Raw genomic sequence first — 20,127 nt, 5'->3', positions numbered from 1 at the left:
ACTAAAATTCTAATCAATAAATAATACAATTTATTGTTTTATGGTTAAACTATGTAGTATTTACTATGAATAACTATAGCATTTTTCCTGTTTGTAAAACCCCGGTATTATTTATAATAATAATAATAATAATAAGCCTACAAATCGCATAATTTCAAACCGATTTTTAAATTAGAATGTAATCAGGGGTGTTCGTTCCAGGTTTTTTTACATTCACTTAAAATAGCACAAGAATTAAACACGCTGTATCATATCGCGCTGTATACATGCAGTTCTCCTCTGGGTAAACAAAATCAGCAGTTTAAATCATTTGCAGGCAAATAAAATGATCATCAGCCTATACTTTATTTTATTTAGAACATTACATTGCAATCTTGGAGTCAGAAAGTTAAAACATCAGTTTATAATCTAAATATTTAATGAAAAGATGTGTAGCAGTTCATTAACAAAACAAAAAAAAAAACAGCCTAATTGAGCCCAAACAACGTTAAAATAAAAAAATCATGAAATAGCCTAAATATCTCCTTAATATAAATGTTTGATAGGCTACTTGAATACGCAGTGCCGAGTGAACGAAATAATCTGGAGTAGCGGACAGTCTGCGGTTGTTAATTTCTGTGTTTTTTTTTAAAGGCAACCGATTAATGAACAAAAAAGTTAGATTTTCAATTTGATTTAATGATCAATTAAATAATAAACCCCCTGCACAAAAATCATAACAAACCTAAAATAATAAATAAAAGCAGATGTGCCTCAACACATTTCATATTGCTTTAGCTCTTGTAAATTAGATTTTTATAAAGTGTACTTTTAAATAGCCTGTTACTTTACTTTTAAATATCACTGTTTTGTGCAATTTCATTCATTTATTTTATTTTCGGTGTAGTCCCTTTATTAATCTGTGGTCGCCACAGCAAAATAAACCGCCGTTTTGTGCAATTTGTTCATTGTAATTAAATAAGGATGTATTATTGGGATGGCATATGCTGAAAGAAAAGGAGTGAGTCAGACCTGTTTTTGAACACTTAACCTCGTCTATTTTTTATTTAAAAATCTTTTTGAAACTTATTTCGTTTGTTATAAATTTTATCTAAATTTTAATGTATGTAATTTGTAGTCATTTACAAAATAAATAAATAGCCTAAATATTTGAGGTGAAATTAAGTGTGTGCAGGGCCAAAAATAAAAATAATAAAAGTACTACATGTATTGTCAGATTTTGTTAATAAATAAATCTTGGCTACTTTTGTCATTATGACTAGTGTTTTTCTTTAATAAAAAATAATTATTTATGTATTTGTAAAATATGCCTAGGCATAGGTTGAAAATTTGACTTATAGCAGCAAACATAACATCTTAATTTTACACGCAGTGCTTATGTAAGACCTCGATCTGCTCGAAATTTGCAAACACATGACATATTTAATTTATAACACAGCAAACTTGACATCGCAGACAGATCATCTTTAAAACCAAAATGGCAAGAAGGTGTTCACTTGAAAGTAAAAGCAGACTTCATCCCGTAGCAGTATTTATAAAAGCCTAGTGCTCATGGTCGCGAAATTCTAAAGCAAAACGTGTTCAAGAAAAAATATATAATTGTGACAATATTGATTAAGAAAGCTATTTTTAAAAAGACTCACATAATTGCATTTGTATATAATAATTGCGATTGTAATCCCTTTCTGACCTTTTTTCCTCTTGATATTCTTTCATTGCTAGTTAGATTTCAGTAAAAGGCTTAACGTTACCTGTGTGGCGCAGATGCAGTAAAGCTCTCGGTACGGATGTAATTGTAAACACGGAGGTTTGAGCCGTATTAAATCCAATCATCTAAAACTTCTCCAGGTTTCAAGAGTTTGTGTTGGTCGGTACAATCTGCGATAATAAAAAAAACATCGACTGATCCTGTCAGAGTTGTAACGTTACCTCAAAATCCCTTTCATTTGTTTATCCAGCTGTAATTCAAACAAACAATCAGTAATAAAGCCCGCGGCTTGTGTTAATAACCGTCATTACACACATTTTGGCCGGTGTGTACTTAAAAAAACCAAAACGTAAATCATCATAATTTTACTTTTACAAACTTGCCACTTACCGTGAACTCCTACTGTTCGTTCCGCCCCCAACCTGTATCAACGCAGTAATTGGACAATAGCAGCACGAGCACTGCCTTGTGATTGGTCTAATTCCATATAACTCAAACCATATTTTAAACATGATTGGTTAGAATGTAAGCGCGAATATTTAAATCCAGAAACAGTTATACAATTCTTTTCCGACATTTTTTTTTTACTCTTTAACAATATTTCATATCTAAAAGGTAGAACTCTGTATAAAAAAACATTAATATTGGTGTAGAAAACAATTGATTTTATGTGGTCAATTTCAATACAAAGCATTCTCTGTATTATCAAATAACTGTAGTAATGCTTTAAATTTTAATTGTATTCACATTCCAATCTAATTCAGTGTTAGTTGCTTATGATAATCAGTGTGAGATAATATACTATAGTTTTTCATTGGGAGAGTGTTATCAGAATGCGTCTGACTTTGTTAAATGGACCAGAAACCAAATAAACTGATAGATTTGTTTCTTCTGAGGAAATCCAATAAGAAATGGAGTAATTTGACTTGACACTCAATTGGGCAGCTCCATTTACATTTTTACCAGCATTTATTGTTGAGGAAACCTTTCCATTGCCTGCGGCGTATCACAATATATTATGCATTTGCCTGGTGTTTTAGGGTAATTAAATTTTACTATAGTGTTTAAATGAATCTCCGAGTTGTGTCCTGTTATTGATGAACTGTGTTTCAGTAGATTACTCCAAGAGGGAGAATGGCACGCTTTTAACGAGATCTAATTTTTCTGGATTTACTGCAGGTTTTGCAGACGTGCTGCGGTCTTATAATGAGAGTTCTGTCACTTGAAATAGTGTAAAGTCATTCCTAAAGTGCAAATGTAATATCCCCATCTTGCAGAGTGAGAAAATGAAGACTTAAATGATGACAGAAAATGCTAAATGAAACATCGCATATGTTACTCTTCGCCAATGCTGTTTTGTTTTAGTCATGACTGATGTAGGACTCCAAATAATATTACTAGATCTCTGTACCTGTTCTTAATTGGTGATTGTTTGTCGGCTAAATGGAAACCACAGATTACAGATGTGATATTTCATACGGCATAATGTGAAAGTTGTCTTTGGAAAAGCAATCAGATGAAGGCACATCAGGTTCACAGACTGATACTGAACAGTAACAAATCCATTTTTATGCTTCGTTACGTGCCAGGCTTACACATTTCTCCTTCAGTGGTTTAAAATCAGCATGAAACAGAAGCTGTGATTGTCTTTTCCATCCTTCACTGTTAAAATGTTAATAATATATCACAATATTACTGTTTTAGGGCGAGGCAGTGGCACAGTAGGTAGTGCTGTCGCCTCACAGCAAGAAGGTCGCTGGGTCGGTGGTTCGAACCTCAGCTCAGTTGGCGTTTCTGTGTGGAGTTTGCATGTTCTCTCTGCCTTCGCGTGGGTTTCCTCCGGGTGCTCCGGTTTCCCCCACAGTCCAAACACATGTGGTACAGGTGAATTGGGTAGGCTAAATTGTCCGTAGTGTATGAGTGTGTGTGTGGATGTTTCCCAGAGATGGGTTGCGGTAGGAAGGGCATCCGCTGCGTAAAAACTTGCTGGATAAGTTGGTGGTTCATTCTGCTGTGGCGAGTCCGGATTAATAAAGGGACTAAGCCGACAAGAAAATGAATGAATGAATGAATATTACTATTTTCAAGAGTTCATACTTAGATATTGCTTGACAACTGTAAGCAGGTTTGGCATGCTGTCCCGGGAGAGAACCCTGAGCTCGGAGATAGTTGAGCCCAGGGCTCCCACCAGGTCCATAGAGCATGTGAGGGGAGTACGAGATCAGGTGGTTCTCGAAAGCTCCTCTTTTTGGAAAGGAGGAGAAAGGGGGTGGATGGGGGGTTTCTTCGGAAAACGAAAATAAGGGAGTAATATCTAGCTAGGCTACTTATAGTGAGTTATGATAGATCTGATTGGCTAACTAATGAGTGTAGATAGACGGCCAGCTGCAGTCAATTATATCACGTGCTCCTCTCGAAATTAGTTTGAAAAACTTCACTTAGCCGTATTTTTGGACAAATGAATGGAGTTTGTATTTCCATTTGGGATATTGCATAGTTTTGCTGCTCTTAAATGTGGAAAAACATTCATTATTACAAATGTAAATAGATAAATGCTGGGTTGTTGTAATCCAACATTGGGTCAAATATGGATTAACCAACCATGGGATCCCACATCCTCCCTGGCCAAGCTCTGGCCCACACAATCAGCTTTTGCTTGGCCCACATGCGGCAGTGAATTATGGTACACGACTAGACCAAGTCTGGCTTCCAGACAACGGCCAAACATGGACCATATCTGGGTCAAGTCTCAAGTTAATAACCCATAACTGAGCCTGAACTGGGCCAGATATGTTGGTGTGTCACGGCTGCAATAAAATTGATAAACCCATGATTCATTGCAATTTAGGTAAGCTATAGGCGTGCTTTTTCTCAAAGCGATCTGATCAGTAGAATGTTTTTCTTTTTTGAAATAAATAAATAATTTATTTAAAAATGTATTTATTTGAAATAAATAATTAATTCTGACTTCAACTGTATATAATATACATATATATTCAAGTCCTGATTAAGAGGTAACGTCCGATTTCGAACAGTCTGAAACCATGTGATCGGGCTTGAATTCTGATCACGTGATTGGATCTGGACATCCCTACTTTAAACTATTAAAAATGTTCATAAAAGTCACTTTTTTTCAACCTTTTAAGGTTAAAAGTTGTTAAAAGAAAGATCAAGGTCCCATAATGCAAATCAAAAGGACAAATAAATGGGGCGAAATAAAAACATGAATCATAAAATACGGAAAACTGCTCATTTGCATGTTTTTTTTACAGTGTATGCTCTTTCTCTCTCTCAGGTCTCTGTCTGGGCGCATAGTCGGAGGAGTTTGGTGGTTCTTCACTCTCATCATTATTTCCTCCTACACTGCAAATCTGGCAGCTTTCCTGACCGTGGAGAGAATGGTGTCGCCCATCGAGAGCGCAGAAGACCTGGCCAAGCAGACAGAGATCGCCTACGGGACTCTCGATTCGGGCTCCACCAAAGAGTTCTTCAGGGTGAGACAACAACTGTAATGCATACGATAATAATAAACATTTAACCTGCTTTTAATCTAGCCGAAATAAAACAAGTCAGACTTTCTCCAGGTTGGAGGAAAGTCCTTAACCCAGGTGGAGGAGTTCAAGTATCTTTGTTCACAAGTGAGGGCAGGGTGTAACGGGAGATTGACAGGCGGATTGGTGCAGCGGCATCAGTAATGCGGTCGATGTACCTGTCCGTTGTAGTTTAGGAGCTGAGCCGAAAAGTAAAGCTCTTGATTTACCGGTCAAGCTACGTTCCTACTTTCCCCTATGGTCATAAGCTTTGGGTCATGACCGAAAGGACAAGATGTCGGATACAAGCGGCCGAGATGAGTTTCCTTCAAAGAGTGGCAGGGTGCACACCTATAGATAGGGTGAGGATCTCTGACACCCGGGAGTAGAGCCGCATTTGTGCATTTGTTTTGGATGATTCCTGGACGCCTTCCTAGGGAGGTGTTCCAGGCATGTCCCACTGGGAGGAGACCTCGAAGAAAACCCTGGACACGCTGAAGGGACTATGTCTCTCGGCTGGCCTGAGAACACCTTGGGATCCCCCCGTAGGAGCTGAAGGAAAAGTCTGGGGAGAGGAAAGTCTGGAGTTCTCTTCTAACTGTGCGTTCACACTGAAAGCGGAGAATCCGTCCAAGGTCGCTCTGGCCACCCTGGCAACAACACAGTCTACCTTCAGCTCCTGCGGCGAGAGCATCAAATTTAGCTCCATTGATCTCATATTTAAAGGGGCTGTTGCAGCATATCAGTTACATTCCTGCATAAAACATGCTTTCTAGCGTGAAAATGTTGTGTAACGGAGGCCAGCTAGTGTGTGCTGTGCAGGTAAACCTCACTCCTCTGACATCTAAAGGTACTCTAGTGACAGACGCTAGAGGCCATGGTCTTCAGAAACCTTGGTAGAGCAACCGACTCCCATGCGAAAGGCCGACGGTTCAATACCAGCTCGGAGCAGGTTGGGTGGCGTAGGACCGGCGGGGTTACAATTGCACACTTTTTATCAAATTCATTTAACAATGGATGATCAAGTTGCGTGTGCTGTGGCTTTGCTCCACTTCATTATCCAATGTGTCCATATGTCTGAAATATCCTGAAGCAGCAATACTGTTTTGTATTGTCACATGAGATTCCCGCTTTTTTAAAGATAAAAATATATCATTAATGCACATCAGTAACTCGCCAGTAACTTATTTAATGCATGTTCCTGTAAGAAAACATAGTAAATAATTGATAAATCCAACGACCGCAATAATCAAACCCTTGGGAACAACTGTGGTCGGAACCAAAGTTCACAGGTCTGTGTTCTCTGGACTCCTGTCAAGCGGTGGATGTCTTTATTCTGATTGCTTGACGCCAAACCGCGTCATATCTCATTACCATAAAGTTGACTTGATTTCAACTCTCCTCGACGCCCACACCAGTGAACACGTACCGCGCTGCTCCTTGCCGCCGGCTCTCATTAAAAATGAATGACTTCTGGCTACTTTGACGCTCTTGCCGCATTCGGTGTGAACGTAGACTGCTGCCCCCGCGACCTGGCCCCGGATAAGTGGATGAAAATGAATGAATGAAAGACTTTCTCCGAAAGAAAAAAATTGTTTAGGAAATACTGTAAAAAATTCCTTGCTCTGTTAAACATCAATTGGGAAATATTGGAAACAGAAAAAGATGGTGAATAATTTTGACTTCAACTGTAGTACATAGAGCTATGATATAGTATTCATTCTGCAACCATCACAATAAGAGCGTCAGCCTGTCTCTGTGTTTGTAGCGCACGGCTGATATACTGGAGAGAAGCATTTGATCAGCAAACCGGGGATATAAGAAATAAGTAAATGTCAGGCGTCCCGCGGTGTTTGGACGAGCACTTGAGTTTGTTTGTCATTTGTTGTGTGTGAGCGCAGGTTTGTCGAGGGTGTTGTTTATTCATCGGCGTGTGTGATGTTTTATTTTGGAGTGTTACGGCACAACAGCACTCGACTCCAGGCTGGACGTGACCAACATTATAATGGATTGAGTGTCCGTCACGCGCCGCCGCTTCTCTCTCACATGCTGGAGCTCCGGACTAAAGCCTGCGGATGAAAGAGACACAGATGATCAACTGCAACACACACTGGGACATCAGCATGTCAAATAGGAGATCTCAGAGGACAAAACAGGCCGTATTAGAGCCATTCGTCTTTTTTTACAGCGAAAGACTGAGCAGCGGTGCACACTTCAGAGCTGAGCGAGTGCTAAACTGACAGAAATGAATGTTTTATTCGGCAGGGGTGGACTCAGTTGATCAAGTGTGACAGGAAAGACATTTCTGATGTCGGAAAAGATTTCAAATAAATGCTTTTCTTTTGTACTTTCTGTAGACTCTTCGTAAGACAGTGACAGACAATCTGGTCATCTTAAATCCCAGAAAGTTTATGAAATGTAGATTTTTCAAAAAATGTATTTACATTTATCAAGCTAGATTAGGCATCACAGTGGCGCAGTGGGTAGCCTATGACTAGTTCAGACTGCGTGATTTTAGCCTCGATTTTGGCTCGCCGACAGGTTTTGAGAAATCGCCGACAAATGCCTGAAATCACAGGCAAATCGCTGCTCGTGCACGTGAGTGACAATCACACAGTATGAACTGTCAAAGACGCGATCTGAGAGAATCGCCGATGAGTCGCCGATGCCTGTGAGATATTTGGTGTGCTGAATATCTGGAGCTGTCGGCGATTCAAATCATGCCGTGTGAATTGAGTTTTGACTGAAAATAACATCGGCGATCGCCTTCAGCCAATGAGAGAGCAGCATTCACTTGTGTGTGCGTGTGTGTGTGTATACCTGCTGCAGGCCAGCGGGAGGCTGGGGGAGAAGTTAAAAGCGCTCTTTTTCGGTTTATTTGGACCCCCGAAATGGAGGGAAAACTAGTGGAGGTTTGACAGGACTCAGGAGCACCCGTGTCTGTTTGACGTTTCATACAGAAAGAAATTTGTTTATTATAAACATTGAGGAGAAATGGCTAATTCCCTTTAAACCCAGGTGAGCAAACATGTACATTTTCTACCCCATTAAAGGCTTCTTTCTCATTATGTAGTTAATAACAAAAGATATACTACGTGTTTTTGGCTGTGAGAAGTAGTTTGGACGAAGTTGTTGGCGAATCTTTGTATACTAAAGTCATGCAATGTGAAAGTCCCTGTCGCCAATCCACCTTGCAGTGCAAACAAAGCAGCGAAGAAACGCTAGCCCAGATAGACATGCAGTGTGAAAACATCTGTGACATGACTACTTTGAAAATCATGCAGTCTGAACTCGGCATTACAGCATGAAAGTCGCTGGTTCAAGCCCCGGCTGGGTCAACTGCAAAATGTTCAGTGTAGGGGTGCCCAAATTCAGTCCTGATTGAGCCCAGATTTTAGCTTCAACCCCAATTAAACACCCCTAAACCAGCTAATCAGGCTCTATGTAGGCATACTAGAAAATTCCAGGCAGGTATATTGAGGTAAGCTGGAGCTAAACTCTGAGTTTGGGCACCCCTGGTGTAGTGCATCATTTAGTGCATAACTTGTACACTATGGCCCCGTTTACACTAATATGTTTTAGTTTGAAAACGCATAAGTTTTGCTACGGTTACGCCATTCGTCCACACTACGCCGGAGTTTTCGAACGCCGAAACGAAGCGTTTTAAAAACGCTGGAGAGTCTTTTTTTATTCTAAAACGCTGCTGCACCGTCTCAGTGTGGATGACAGAAAATGGAGACATCTGAAAACGGAGACGGGGCTGCTGAGATTCGCTCCCTGATTGGGGCTTTTGTGTCATTGCGTATCCTTCCCTTATTCGTCAAGCCCCTATCACATGACTATAACACATGGCTTTAACGCTACCGGAAGACAGCAGACCAACCTTCACTGTAAACAACAACATGGACACAGAAATGGGAGCGTTGTTTGCACTATTGTCTGTTTTAGGCGCCATTTTGCAGGTATTCATTTGTTACGTTTAGTAACATCTCAACCTCGTCGTCTGTCCACAAAAATACCTCTCTTGCTTTCTTTGCCATCGCGTTCATTGTTCAACCGGCGTTTGTTGACTAACAAAAACCAAATGCCAAGCGAGACACATGCTTCCTGTTTATACTAGAACATGCATTCGCAGAGTGCGCGAATGGTCATGTATACGTTTTTGGTGGCGTAGTGTTGACGGAGATATGTTAAGAAACGCTAGGTGAATCGCTAGTGTGGACGCGGATCGTTTTTAATCTAAAACGCCAATTTAAAACTAAAACGCACTAGTGTAAACGGGGCCTATGTGTGAAAGAGGCTATGGGTACAAATTCCAGTGTTCCACCACATGTCTTTCACTCTCTAGAGATCGAAAATCGCGGTGTATGAAAAAATGTGGAGTTACATGAAGTCAGCGGAGCCCACCGTCTTCACCAAGACCACAGCAGAGGGCGTCGCTCGAGTCCGCAAGTCCAAAGGCAAATACGCCTTCCTGCTGGAGTCCACCATGAACGAGTACACGGAACAGCGCAAGCCCTGCGACACCATGAAGGTCGGAGGGAATCTGGACTCCAAGGGCTACGGCGTCGCCACGCCTAAAGGATCGCAGCTAAGGTGGGTGGAGTATTATAACAACCAACCAATCACAGCGCTGTTATAGTATTCCACCCACCCTGCTGTGCTTCTGTCTCTGTTTCTCTCTCTCTCTCTCTCTCTTCATCTTTCTCACTCAGTGCTCTCTGTGATGCAGTGATATCCTTGTGGTCATCATACAGTTGTTGATTTTACACCAATAGAAGAATAATGGTCAGGATATACAATATACTATAGACAACGTGGGTGAAGATTACAAGATGTCCTCGCTGCAGTCTGTAGCATGATTACATACTGGATCAGGTCCAATACGTAGTGGACATTGAAATAACCACTATGGTAATGCCCATGCTACAGGAACCATGTAACGATAGGTGTAGATGTTAGTGTATGTGACAGTTAGGGTAGGTGTAGACATTAATAACACACAATGTAATCGGAAATTTAATAATCAATATAAATAATTCAAATTTAGGGCAGCTCAGTGGTTAGCACTGCCGCCTCACAGCACAAAGGTCGCTTGTTCAATTCACGGCTGAGCCAGTTGGCATTTCTATGTGGAGTTTGCATGTTCTCCCTGTGTTGGCGTGGGGTTCCTCCAAGTGCTTCGGTTTCCCCCACAGTTCAAACACATGCGCTATAGGGGAATTGATTAACTAAATTGCCCAGAGTGTATGAGTGTTTTCCTAGTACTGAGTTGAGGCTAGAAGGGCATCTGCTGCGTAAAACATATGCCGGAATAGTTGGTGGTTCATTCCACTGTGGCAACCCCTAATAAATAAAGTACTAAGCCGGAGAAAAATGGATGAATAAACGAACGAATTCTCATTTCTAGCAACAGCAGCTTGCACTATTTGGACCTGATCCAGTACGCCATCATGCTGCAGGCTGCAACGAGGACACACTCGAAATTAATATGCAGTATTAAGTTGATATACAATCTTATTGATAATAACAAGTCAAGTCAATTTATTTAGTGCAAATAAATTATTTTCTTTCTTAGTTTTTTAGTCTTGATTCTAGTCCAAATTTTAAAATTAAGTCAATTAAGCTTAAGTGAAGAAGCGTTTTCTAGACAAGCAAAACATATTGTCTTATTTTCAGAAATAATACGTCAAAATTAAGAGTTTTTCGGTAAAACAATCTAAATAATCTCTCCAATATGGCAAGCAGGACCATTTTATTTCAAAGTGAAAACCAGATTATTTTGCTTACCCCATTGGCAGATTATTTAGCTTGTTTTGAGAAAAAACCCTCTTAATTTTGACTTATTCTTTCTAAAATTTAATTTAAAGAAACTAGAAACTTAACAACAAAAAACTAATGGACAGATATCAACATACAAATTAATTTAATTTATAAGGCAACGCGGTAGTGCAGTGGGTAGCACGATCGCCTCACAGCAAGAAGGTCGCTGTTTCGAGCCTCGGCTGGTTCAGTTGGCATTTCTGTGTGGAGTTTGCATGTTCTCCCCATGTTCGCAGGGTTTCCTCCGGGTGCTCCGGTTTCCCCCACAAACCCAAAGACATGCACTATAGGTCATCTAAATGTAAATCTATTCATCTAAAATTGTATCTGTTCAAAATCATTTATTTCCAGAACCTTTTATCTCACTGTTTCTCAGAGGTGGAGCCTTTATGTGTTCATCTCTCAATCTGCATTGCTGTGCATTGCATTATGGGTTTTAAAACTTACAGAGCCTTGATTATAAAACTAAGCATTTAAGATATGTTACTGGAGAAATGGGATGACATCCAACACTTATATACTTTTATACAAGTAGTAAGCTCACTGATTTACGACAAGCTATTAGAAATAGCCGGCAGCTAGCTCTCTGCAACTCTCACATGGTCGCCCACTGAAGCTAAGCAGGGCTGCGCCCGGTCAGTACCTGGATGGGAGACCACTTGGGAAAGCTAGGTTGCTGCCGGAAGTGGTGTTAGTGAGGCCAGCAGGGGGCGCCCAACCTGCGGTCTGTGTGGGTCCTAATGCCCCAGTATAGTGACGGGGACTCTATACTGCTCAGTGAACGCCGTCTTTCGGATGAGACGTTAAACCGAGGTCCCGACTCCCTGTGGTCGTTAAAAATCCCAGGATGTCCTTCGAAAAAGAGTAGGGGTTTAACCCCGGCATACTGGCCTCTGTCCATCATGGCCTCCTAACCCTCCCCATATCATGATTGGCATATCATCACTCTGTCTCCTCTCCACCAATCAGCTGGTGTGTGGTGTGCGGTCTGGCGCAAAATGGCTGCCGTCGCGTCATCCAGGTGGATGCTGCACACTGGTGGTGGATGAGGAGATTCCCCCCCCCATTGTGTAAAGCGCTTTGAGTGCCCAGAAAAGCGCTATATAAATGTAACGAATTATTATTAATTATTATTAAATACATGTAAGGAAATGTATTCATGTTATTTGTATCTGTCTAATATTTGCTCAGTTTGATCCTTTAAATAAAACTGAGCTGTTTTTCTCTCTAAATTGTTTAATCCCTAGAAGTCTGAGGCAGCAAACGCGATACTCTATTAAAAACATTTAAGCGTTTTTTAAGAATTTCTTTTATACTTGAAAAATAAGGCGAGGCAGTGGCGCAGTAGGTAGTGTTGTCGCCTCACAACAAGAAGGTCGCTGTGTCGCTGGTTCGAGCCTCGGCTGGATCAGTTGGCGTTTCTGTGTGGAGTTTGCATGTTCTCCATGCCTTTGCGTGGGTTTCCTCCGGGTGCTCCGGTTTCCCCCACAGTCCAAAGACGTGGTACAGGTGAATTGGGTAGGCTAAATTGCCCGTAGTTTGTGAATGTGTGTGTGGATGTTTCCCAGAGATGGGTTGTGGCTGTAAGGGCATCCGCTGCGTAAAAACTTGCTGGGTAAGTTGGCGGTTCATTCCGCTGTGGCGACCCCGGGTAAAAAAGGGACTTAGCCGACAAGAAAATGAATGACTTGAAAAATATCTGTAAATCAATAGTTTTTTTATACTGTTATTCAGGGTTTTTTTTCCTTTAGTTATGCTTTTTTATTGCCTCTATCTTTCCTTCAACAGCAATTGATGTTGAAAACGTGACATTTGTTTACATTTTTAATAGTCTAAAGTGATATATTGGCTTTGTTGGTCTTACAAATTACGGAATAATAAACTGCCAGCCCTTTTCCTACAGAATTTATTCTCTATAAATTATTTGTTATACAATATAATGTTTCAAAATAGTAAAATGTCAATAAAAGTCACTTTTTTAAACTGTAGGGTTGAATTTTCAACATTGAAAGCTGACAGGGCAGAGATAAATGTCCTCTAATGTAATTCAGAACGGTAAATAAATGGAAAACACTTCTAAATCTCACATGAATTATTTATTAACTGTAAAATTAACTACTATTTCACCCACTACGAATGTTATCACTTAATTGAATGGACGTTTTCAGTGGTTATCATCTGATAAATATGGGCCAGTAGGGGCCTTCTGCGCCTACTAGTAGGCTTAAGGCTGATTTATACTTCTGCGTCAAGCACACACGTATGCTATGGCGCAGCCTGCGTGTTGATGCATAGCCCTACGCTGCGACCGTCGCTGACGTGCACCGCTCAAAAAATGTAACTACATATCGCAACGACACATAATGCAAGCTCTGTGATTGGTCGGCTTGGTAGCGCTGAGGAGTCTGGGTGGGACCGAGAGCACCGCGAGCCCGATGGAGATTGTTTACAAGTGTGGAGTCTCGTGAAGGAGCTCCGGATGGAAAGTTTTGTTTTGTGTTTACCTCATAGTTAAAGTTGTTGCACGTCCGCCGGTTCCTGCCTCAAACTGAGCGAGTTTGAGCCACTTGTACATTCAGGAAGCGTTCAGGAAAAACAAAACACCAGCGAAGAAACTCGACACAGAGGAACACAAACACCTCACTGCCAACTAGTGTTTCGAAAGTGTTAATGCCGACCAACAGAAACAGCATGCAGAAGTATAAATGCACAGCTACGCGAGTTGCATGCGTCGTAGGTCACGCCGATCACTTGACGCAGAAGTATAAACCAGGCTTTAGAAGGCTGTTATCATCCATTCACATGGTTAATCAGCTATACTAATAGAGAAGACTCCAGATCTTATTTTACATTACTGTGATGGTTGGGGTAGGGGATGTTAATAAAATACAAAATGGGAAATGTAATAAATAATATAAATAATTCTCGTTAACTTTCGTTATCTATAGCTGATTTAGCATGTAAATGAATAATAACAGCTCTCTGAGCCTACTAGTAGGTACATGAGGCGCCTACTGGCCCATTATATCTTAGCAGATAACCACTGATAATCGAGTGGTAACATTCAAATCGGCTGATTATTTCATACATCAGGTTTAATAAACAAAATTCCTGTTCTGAAAAACAATAACAATAGTTTTAAATAAAAAAAAAACATTTTAAAAACATGACTATTTTATACCAATTTCATAAGCAGATGTCAGGGAGAAACTTCTAATTAAAAAGGTTATGACTTGAAACAAATAGTAAATTATTTATTATCTTGCTCAGAAAGTGTTCAAGTTTAATTTATTAGTTTATTATTCAGACATAACGGCTTCTGTATCCCACAAGAAATCCCCGTTTGAGCTCACAGAGAGTGCTGTTTGTGTGTGTATAATGGTGTTGTTCCTCCACAGAACCAGCGCTCAGGTAAACGCTGCACTCTTATACTTCATACTTTATCTCTGATGTTTCTCGTTCTGCTCATTTCTGCTCCTCAAGCCTGTCAAACACTTTCATTCTCAATGATCAATGCTCATATTTCACTGCTCCTGTGCATTAACTCTCAGCATGTCTCACACCATGCCATCTTCACACTGTGAAAGTCTCCTAAAATTCTCAAAGACAACATGAAATTAACTTACTAAGATAAATGTCTAATAAATATGGATGCACCAAATTTTGGGGGGTGCTGATACCGATATTAACAGGAAAAATGTGTAGGTTACGATACAATACTAGTTTAGTTTTCTCTATTAAATTAGTTTTACATTGAACTTAAATTGGATCCATTTAACATTCAACTGTCCATCATTTTAAGAGTGGCTCAGTGGTAAGTGCTGTCACCTCACTGCAAGAAGGTTGCCGGTTCGAGTCCCGACTAGGCCAGTTGACATTTCTGTGTGGAGTTTGCATGTTCTGTCCGTGTTGGTGTGGGTATCCTCCGAGTGCTCCGGTTTCCACCATAGTCCAAACACATGTGCTATAGTACTAAATTGACCGTAGTGTATGAGTGTGTGTGAATGTGAGACTGTATGGGTGTTTCCCAGTGCTGGGTTGCGGCTTGAAGGGCGTCCGCTTTGTAAAACATATGCTAGAATAGTTGGCGGTTCATTCCGCTGTGGCGACCCCTGATAAATAAGGAAAATTAACGAATGAAAGCACAAGTTAAAATAAAAATGACAATTTGACAATCTTCAGGTTATTTTTGCTGTTCAATATTTATTTTAACAACATAAACTTTTATTTAACATATAATAGAACATATTTAATAAACTTAAAAAGTTCTATTGCTATATGTAAATTACACATTTTAATCATCAGCATCTGCTTTTTTAATATTAGTGTCAATAGCTTTAAATTAATTCAATATCGTTGGATATCGGTAAATATCGGTGGTCGATAAATCTAAATTTCTATTGAATAAATTCCTAATGAATAAATAAAAAACCTTTATTTTACTTTAAAATTCTATTTATATATTATATGGATTTTGATTAAATTTTCAGCACATTAAGTGTCACGTGATCCTTCAGGAATCCTTTTAATATCATAATATAGTTATTTGATATTATGAATGTTCTGCTTCAGATTTCGGTGGAAACTATTAGATATAAAATTAAAATAGATGACCTTTTATGATCATTTGCACATCATTACCGCATTATTTCCCACTAAATAGCATTTTGGGATTTTACATATTAGTGCCAATAGCTTTAAATTAATTCAATATCGGTGAATATCGGTAAATATCAGTGGCTGATACATCAATAAATCCCTGCTAATAAATTCTTATTGAAAAGAAAATCTTTATTTTACTTTAAAAGTCTTTTATACTCACTGATGCATTTATTTAGTAAGAAAATAAGACACACAAAAAGGTAAATAAGATTGCAATTTAAAACAGCCGAGGCTAGAACCAGCGACCTTCTTGCTGTGAGGCAACAGCACTACGTACTGCGCCACCATATATATATATATATATATATATATATATATATATATATATATATATATATATATATATATATATATATATATATATATATATATATATATATTTTTTTTTTTTTTTTTTTTAATTCTTTCATTTATTTTATTTTGTTTATTTATTTATTTAGATGTCATTTTCAGCATCCTCAGTGTCACGTGATCCTTCAGGAATCATTTTAGTATTATAACATATTTAATGTTATGAATGTTCTGCTTCAGATTTTGGCGGAAACTATTAAATATAAAATTTTATGACCAATTTTGCACATCATTTACAACATTATTTTCACTAAATAGCATTTTGGTATTTAACAAATAATTGCTAATAGCTTTAAATTAATACAATATCTGTGAATATCGGTGGCTTATAATTCAGTGCATTTCTACTAATAAATGCTCATTAAAAATTAAAATCTTTATTTTAGTTTAAGTCTTTTATATTCACTGATGCATTTATTTAATAAAAAACACAACACAAAAAAGGTAAATAAGATTACAATCTTTTATGATCACGTTTGATCAATTTTGCACATAATTTACAGCATTACTTCCCACATAATAGCGTTTTGGGATTTTAAATATTAGCTTTAAACTAATCTGTAAATAACGGTGGCTGACACATCAGTGAATCCCAACTAATAAATTCTGTTTTTATTGAATAACCAAAAGAACTTTTTTGTACTTTAAATATAATTACAATTCAAAACTGTGTTTTTTTTTATGGGAGGCACAGTAGGTAGTGCTGTCACCTCACAGCAAGAAGGTCGTTGGTTCGAGCCTCAGCTGGGTCAGTTGGCGTTTCTGTGTGGAGTTTGTATGTTCTCCCTGGGTTTGCATGGGTTTCCTCCAGGGGCTCCGGTATCCCCCAGTTCAAGCACATGCGCTATAGGTGAATTTGGTAGGCTAAATTGTCTGTAGTGTATGGGTGTTTCCCAGAGATGGGTTGCAGCTGGAAGGGCATTCGCTGCGTAAAACATGTGCTGGATAAATTGGCAGTTTATTCAGTTCTGGCTACCCCAGATTAATAAAGGGACTAAGCTGAAAAGAAAATTAAACTAACGGTTGTTTTCTAAAACTCACTATATAGTATATATATATATATATATATATATATATATATATATATATATATATATATATATTTATATATATATATTAAGTTTTAGAAAACAACCGTTAATACTAACCACTAACCATTTTTAGTGTCTCGTGATACTTCAGGAATCATTTTAATAATTTTAAAATTGATGATCTTTTATTATTAGTTTTGCACATAATTTACAACATTATTTCCTTTAAATAGCGTGTATAGATTTTAAATATTATTGCTATTAGCTTTAAATTTATCCAATATTGGTGAACATCAGTGGCTAATAAATCAGTGCATTTCTACTAATAAATTCCTATTGAGAAAATAAAAACCTTTATTTTACTTTCAGTATAATGACAAATTAAAGCTGTGGTTTTCTATAGCTTGCAAAATATATTCTTACATTTATTTATTTATATTTGGTATATGTGTTTTGTTTCCATGATTTAATTTTTAGCATATTCAGTGTCACGTGATCCTTCAGGAATCATTTTAACATCATAATATATATTATTTGACTTTATGAATGTTCTGCTTTAGATTTTGGTGGAAACTATAATTATATAAAATTAAAATAGATGATCTTTCATGATCAATTTGCACATCATTTACCACTGACTATCATTTTGGCATTTTAATTGAATCTCATTTCATGTTGTCTTTAAGCTTGTAATGATGAGTAATGCTCCGCTATGACGAATGTGAGCTGAAATGAGTTTGAGATGATCTGTGTTCACTTTCTGACCTGTGTGGAGATTCGGTTCTGCCTGAGAGGGCTTTACTGACCGCCTGCGCGTGGATCGATCCAGAGGCTAAGAGAGAGAGCACTCCGTCATTTTCCATTCTGATGCTTTCCTTCTGTTGCTTTCGGCCAGTTCAGCAAACTAATCTCAGCACCGTGACCTCTGACTCTGACCGTTTAACCTCTCCAGGGCGGATATAAACATGCTGCCAGCGTTTACAGACTCTCACTCGCCATTTTTAAAATCTACAGCCCCAAAAAAGTCAGTCATCAAGTGTTTTTGTCGCATAAGAACTGAAAGAAGCTCCTGAAATATCAAACATGCCTCAGCATGTGCTCAGGGGGAGAAAGAGAGCTCAGATTTATACAAACTTACTTCTGTAAACCTGCGATGTCACATCCTGAGATGCTGGAGAGGTTTTAGATGAAAGAAAAATGGCGTTCAGTTCGAGTCTCCACACAGGACTGGAAAACAAAACAATGGATATGAACGATATGAATTCCGGTGTTTAGTTTATACTCCATTTGATTTGAAAACAGAGCATGATGCATATGAAGTGTTCGGTCTTCATCCAAAATAACAATTATTAACGACTTACATTATGCCGCACTGATGAAAGTCAAAAGAATTATCTTCCCCCTTAGTATTTTTAGACAATTATCTAAACATTATTCATTCAAGATACAGTTGAAGTCAGAATTATTAGCCCCCCTGAGTCATTAGCCCCCGTTTACTTTTTCCCAATTTCTGATTTATTCAACACATTTCTAAACATAATAGTTTTAATAACTCATCTCTAATAACTGATTTATTTTATCTTTGTCATGATGACAGTAAATAATATTAGACTAGAAATTTTTCAAGACACTTCTATACAGCTTAAAGAGACATTTAAAGGCTTAACTAGGTTAATTAGGCTGTATGACGATGGTTTGTTTTGTAGACTATCGAAAGAAAGTATAGCTTAAAGGGGCTAATAATTTTGACTAAAATGGTGTTTAAAAAATTAAAAACTGCTTTTATTCTAGCCGAAATAAAGCAAATAAAATTTTCTCCAGAAGAAAATATATTATCAGATATACAGTGAAAATTTCCTTGCTCTGTTAATCATCATTTGGGAAATATTTAAAAAAGAAAAATAAATTCAAAGGGGGTTGAATAATTCTGACTTTAACTGTATATTCAATTGCAATATGATCTTAGGCCTAAAGTATTTTGGGTAAAATTGATATAATATATAGTATAAAAATTTATCAAAACATGAACAAATATCTGGCTTCATCATTTCTCAAGCATAAACGCACATAATATGCATAGATTTTTCAGAAAACTAAATTAAAATCAAGCAATTTTCCTCTAAATTTATTTAAAATGCCAACGAATGCACCTATGTTTACAATCACTTTGAATGTATTGAATCCATTCTATTCTAATTCTATCTACATAGAGGGAGTGTGGCTAAAGTAAGTGCAAACAATCTCTAGAAACTGTTTTACAAGTCTATTTGCAACCCTAGGAATTAGCCCTAGAATGAAAAGCTGTTTTTACCTTATTTGGAAGGGTCATGAATATTAATGAGCCCTGCTCTATGCTTTTAAGGCTCATGCCAGTTGCTGACGCTCACTCACCGTGATGTACTCTGAAATGCACTACAAAATAATTATAATTCAGTTGTCAAAAATATAATTGAACATATTGAGTAGATTACACCAAAAATAAAAACATTAGCTAGGAGCTCCGTACAGAACAAGAGTAACCTGAAATACAGACTAAATTATAATTATATCTGACAAAAGGGACAGACAGAGATGTATTTAGAGTATTTTGGGTTTAACATATGTGAAAACAATGGCAGGAACCAGCCAATGCATCTTTTGCTGTCTCATTATAAATATATATAGCCAATTTCCAACACAATCTCATGGCATTTCGTAACTTTTTGATTTAGTGGCTAACTCAAATTAATTCGTACGATCTAATACGTACAATTTAGTACGATTTGCTCATCCCCCAATGACGGTTGGGTTAAGGGGTGGGGTTAGGTGCCACGCCTCCTTTTTAAAATCGTACAATTTCGTACGACTGAACTCGTACGAATTAGCCACTAAACTGGCAAAACGTAAAATACTTCAGTTTTCTCGTGAGATCAGGCTGCAAATTTCACAATATATGCGTTAAAATAACAAAAGATACATCTAAACAGACTGAAAAAACATATAACCTGTATATCCCACATTTTGCATTATAATGAGCTGTAAA

The 20,127-nt window shown here is 38.1% G+C and overlaps 1 protein-coding gene and 2 long non-coding RNA genes across 24 annotated transcripts in view; 1 reads left to right on the top strand and 2 right to left on the bottom strand.

The window, feature by feature from the left end:
- LOC141377928 (uncharacterized) overlaps positions 1-2,149 on the bottom strand; it is a 244,751-nt gene extending 242,602 nt beyond the window's left edge. For 9 of the 12 annotated variants that reach the window (XR_015509986.1, XR_015509985.1, XR_015509978.1 and 6 more), the window contains exons 1-2: positions 2,099-2,149; positions 1,752-1,878 (exon numbers count right to left, since the gene is read on the bottom strand). This is a non-coding gene — a long non-coding RNA (uncharacterized LOC141377928). The remainder of the gene's footprint in view (positions 1-1,751; positions 1,879-2,098) is intronic. The other 3 variants (XR_015509984.1, XR_015509982.1, XR_015509987.1) reach the window with 1 other exon arrangement.
- Positions 1-20,127, top strand: part of gria4a (glutamate receptor, ionotropic, AMPA 4a) — an 877,747-nt gene that overhangs the window by 179,248 nt on the left and 678,372 nt on the right. For 9 of the 11 annotated variants that reach the window (XR_015508478.1, XR_015508477.1, XM_087282680.1 and 6 more), the window contains 2 exon segments: positions 5,004-5,202; positions 9,587-9,834. The exons of 1 other annotated variant lie outside the window; for it this stretch is intronic. Coding sequence is in view for 7 of the 10 variants with exons in the window: in XM_087282680.1 (XP_087138806.1) it covers positions 5,004-5,202; positions 9,587-9,834 (447 nt within the window). In the remaining 3 variants the exon portion in view is untranslated. 11 annotated transcript variants of the gene reach the window in all.
- LOC147833775 (uncharacterized) lies at positions 9,835-14,753 on the bottom strand. The gene is made up of 3 exons (XR_015510052.1): positions 12,750-14,753; positions 12,203-12,376; positions 9,835-11,639 (listed from the first exon to the last, which is right to left on the bottom strand). It is a non-coding gene; the product is annotated as an uncharacterized LOC147833775 (long non-coding RNA).

The sequence above is a fragment of the Danio rerio genome, chromosome 15 (assembly GCF_052040795.2).
Source record: "Danio rerio strain M-AB ecotype USA chromosome 15, GRCz13ab, whole genome shotgun sequence".
Taxonomy (NCBI): domain Eukaryota; kingdom Metazoa; phylum Chordata; class Actinopteri; order Cypriniformes; family Danionidae; genus Danio; species Danio rerio.
Note: the sequence above shows the minus strand (reverse complement) of the source record. Positions and strands in the feature narration are given on the sequence as shown.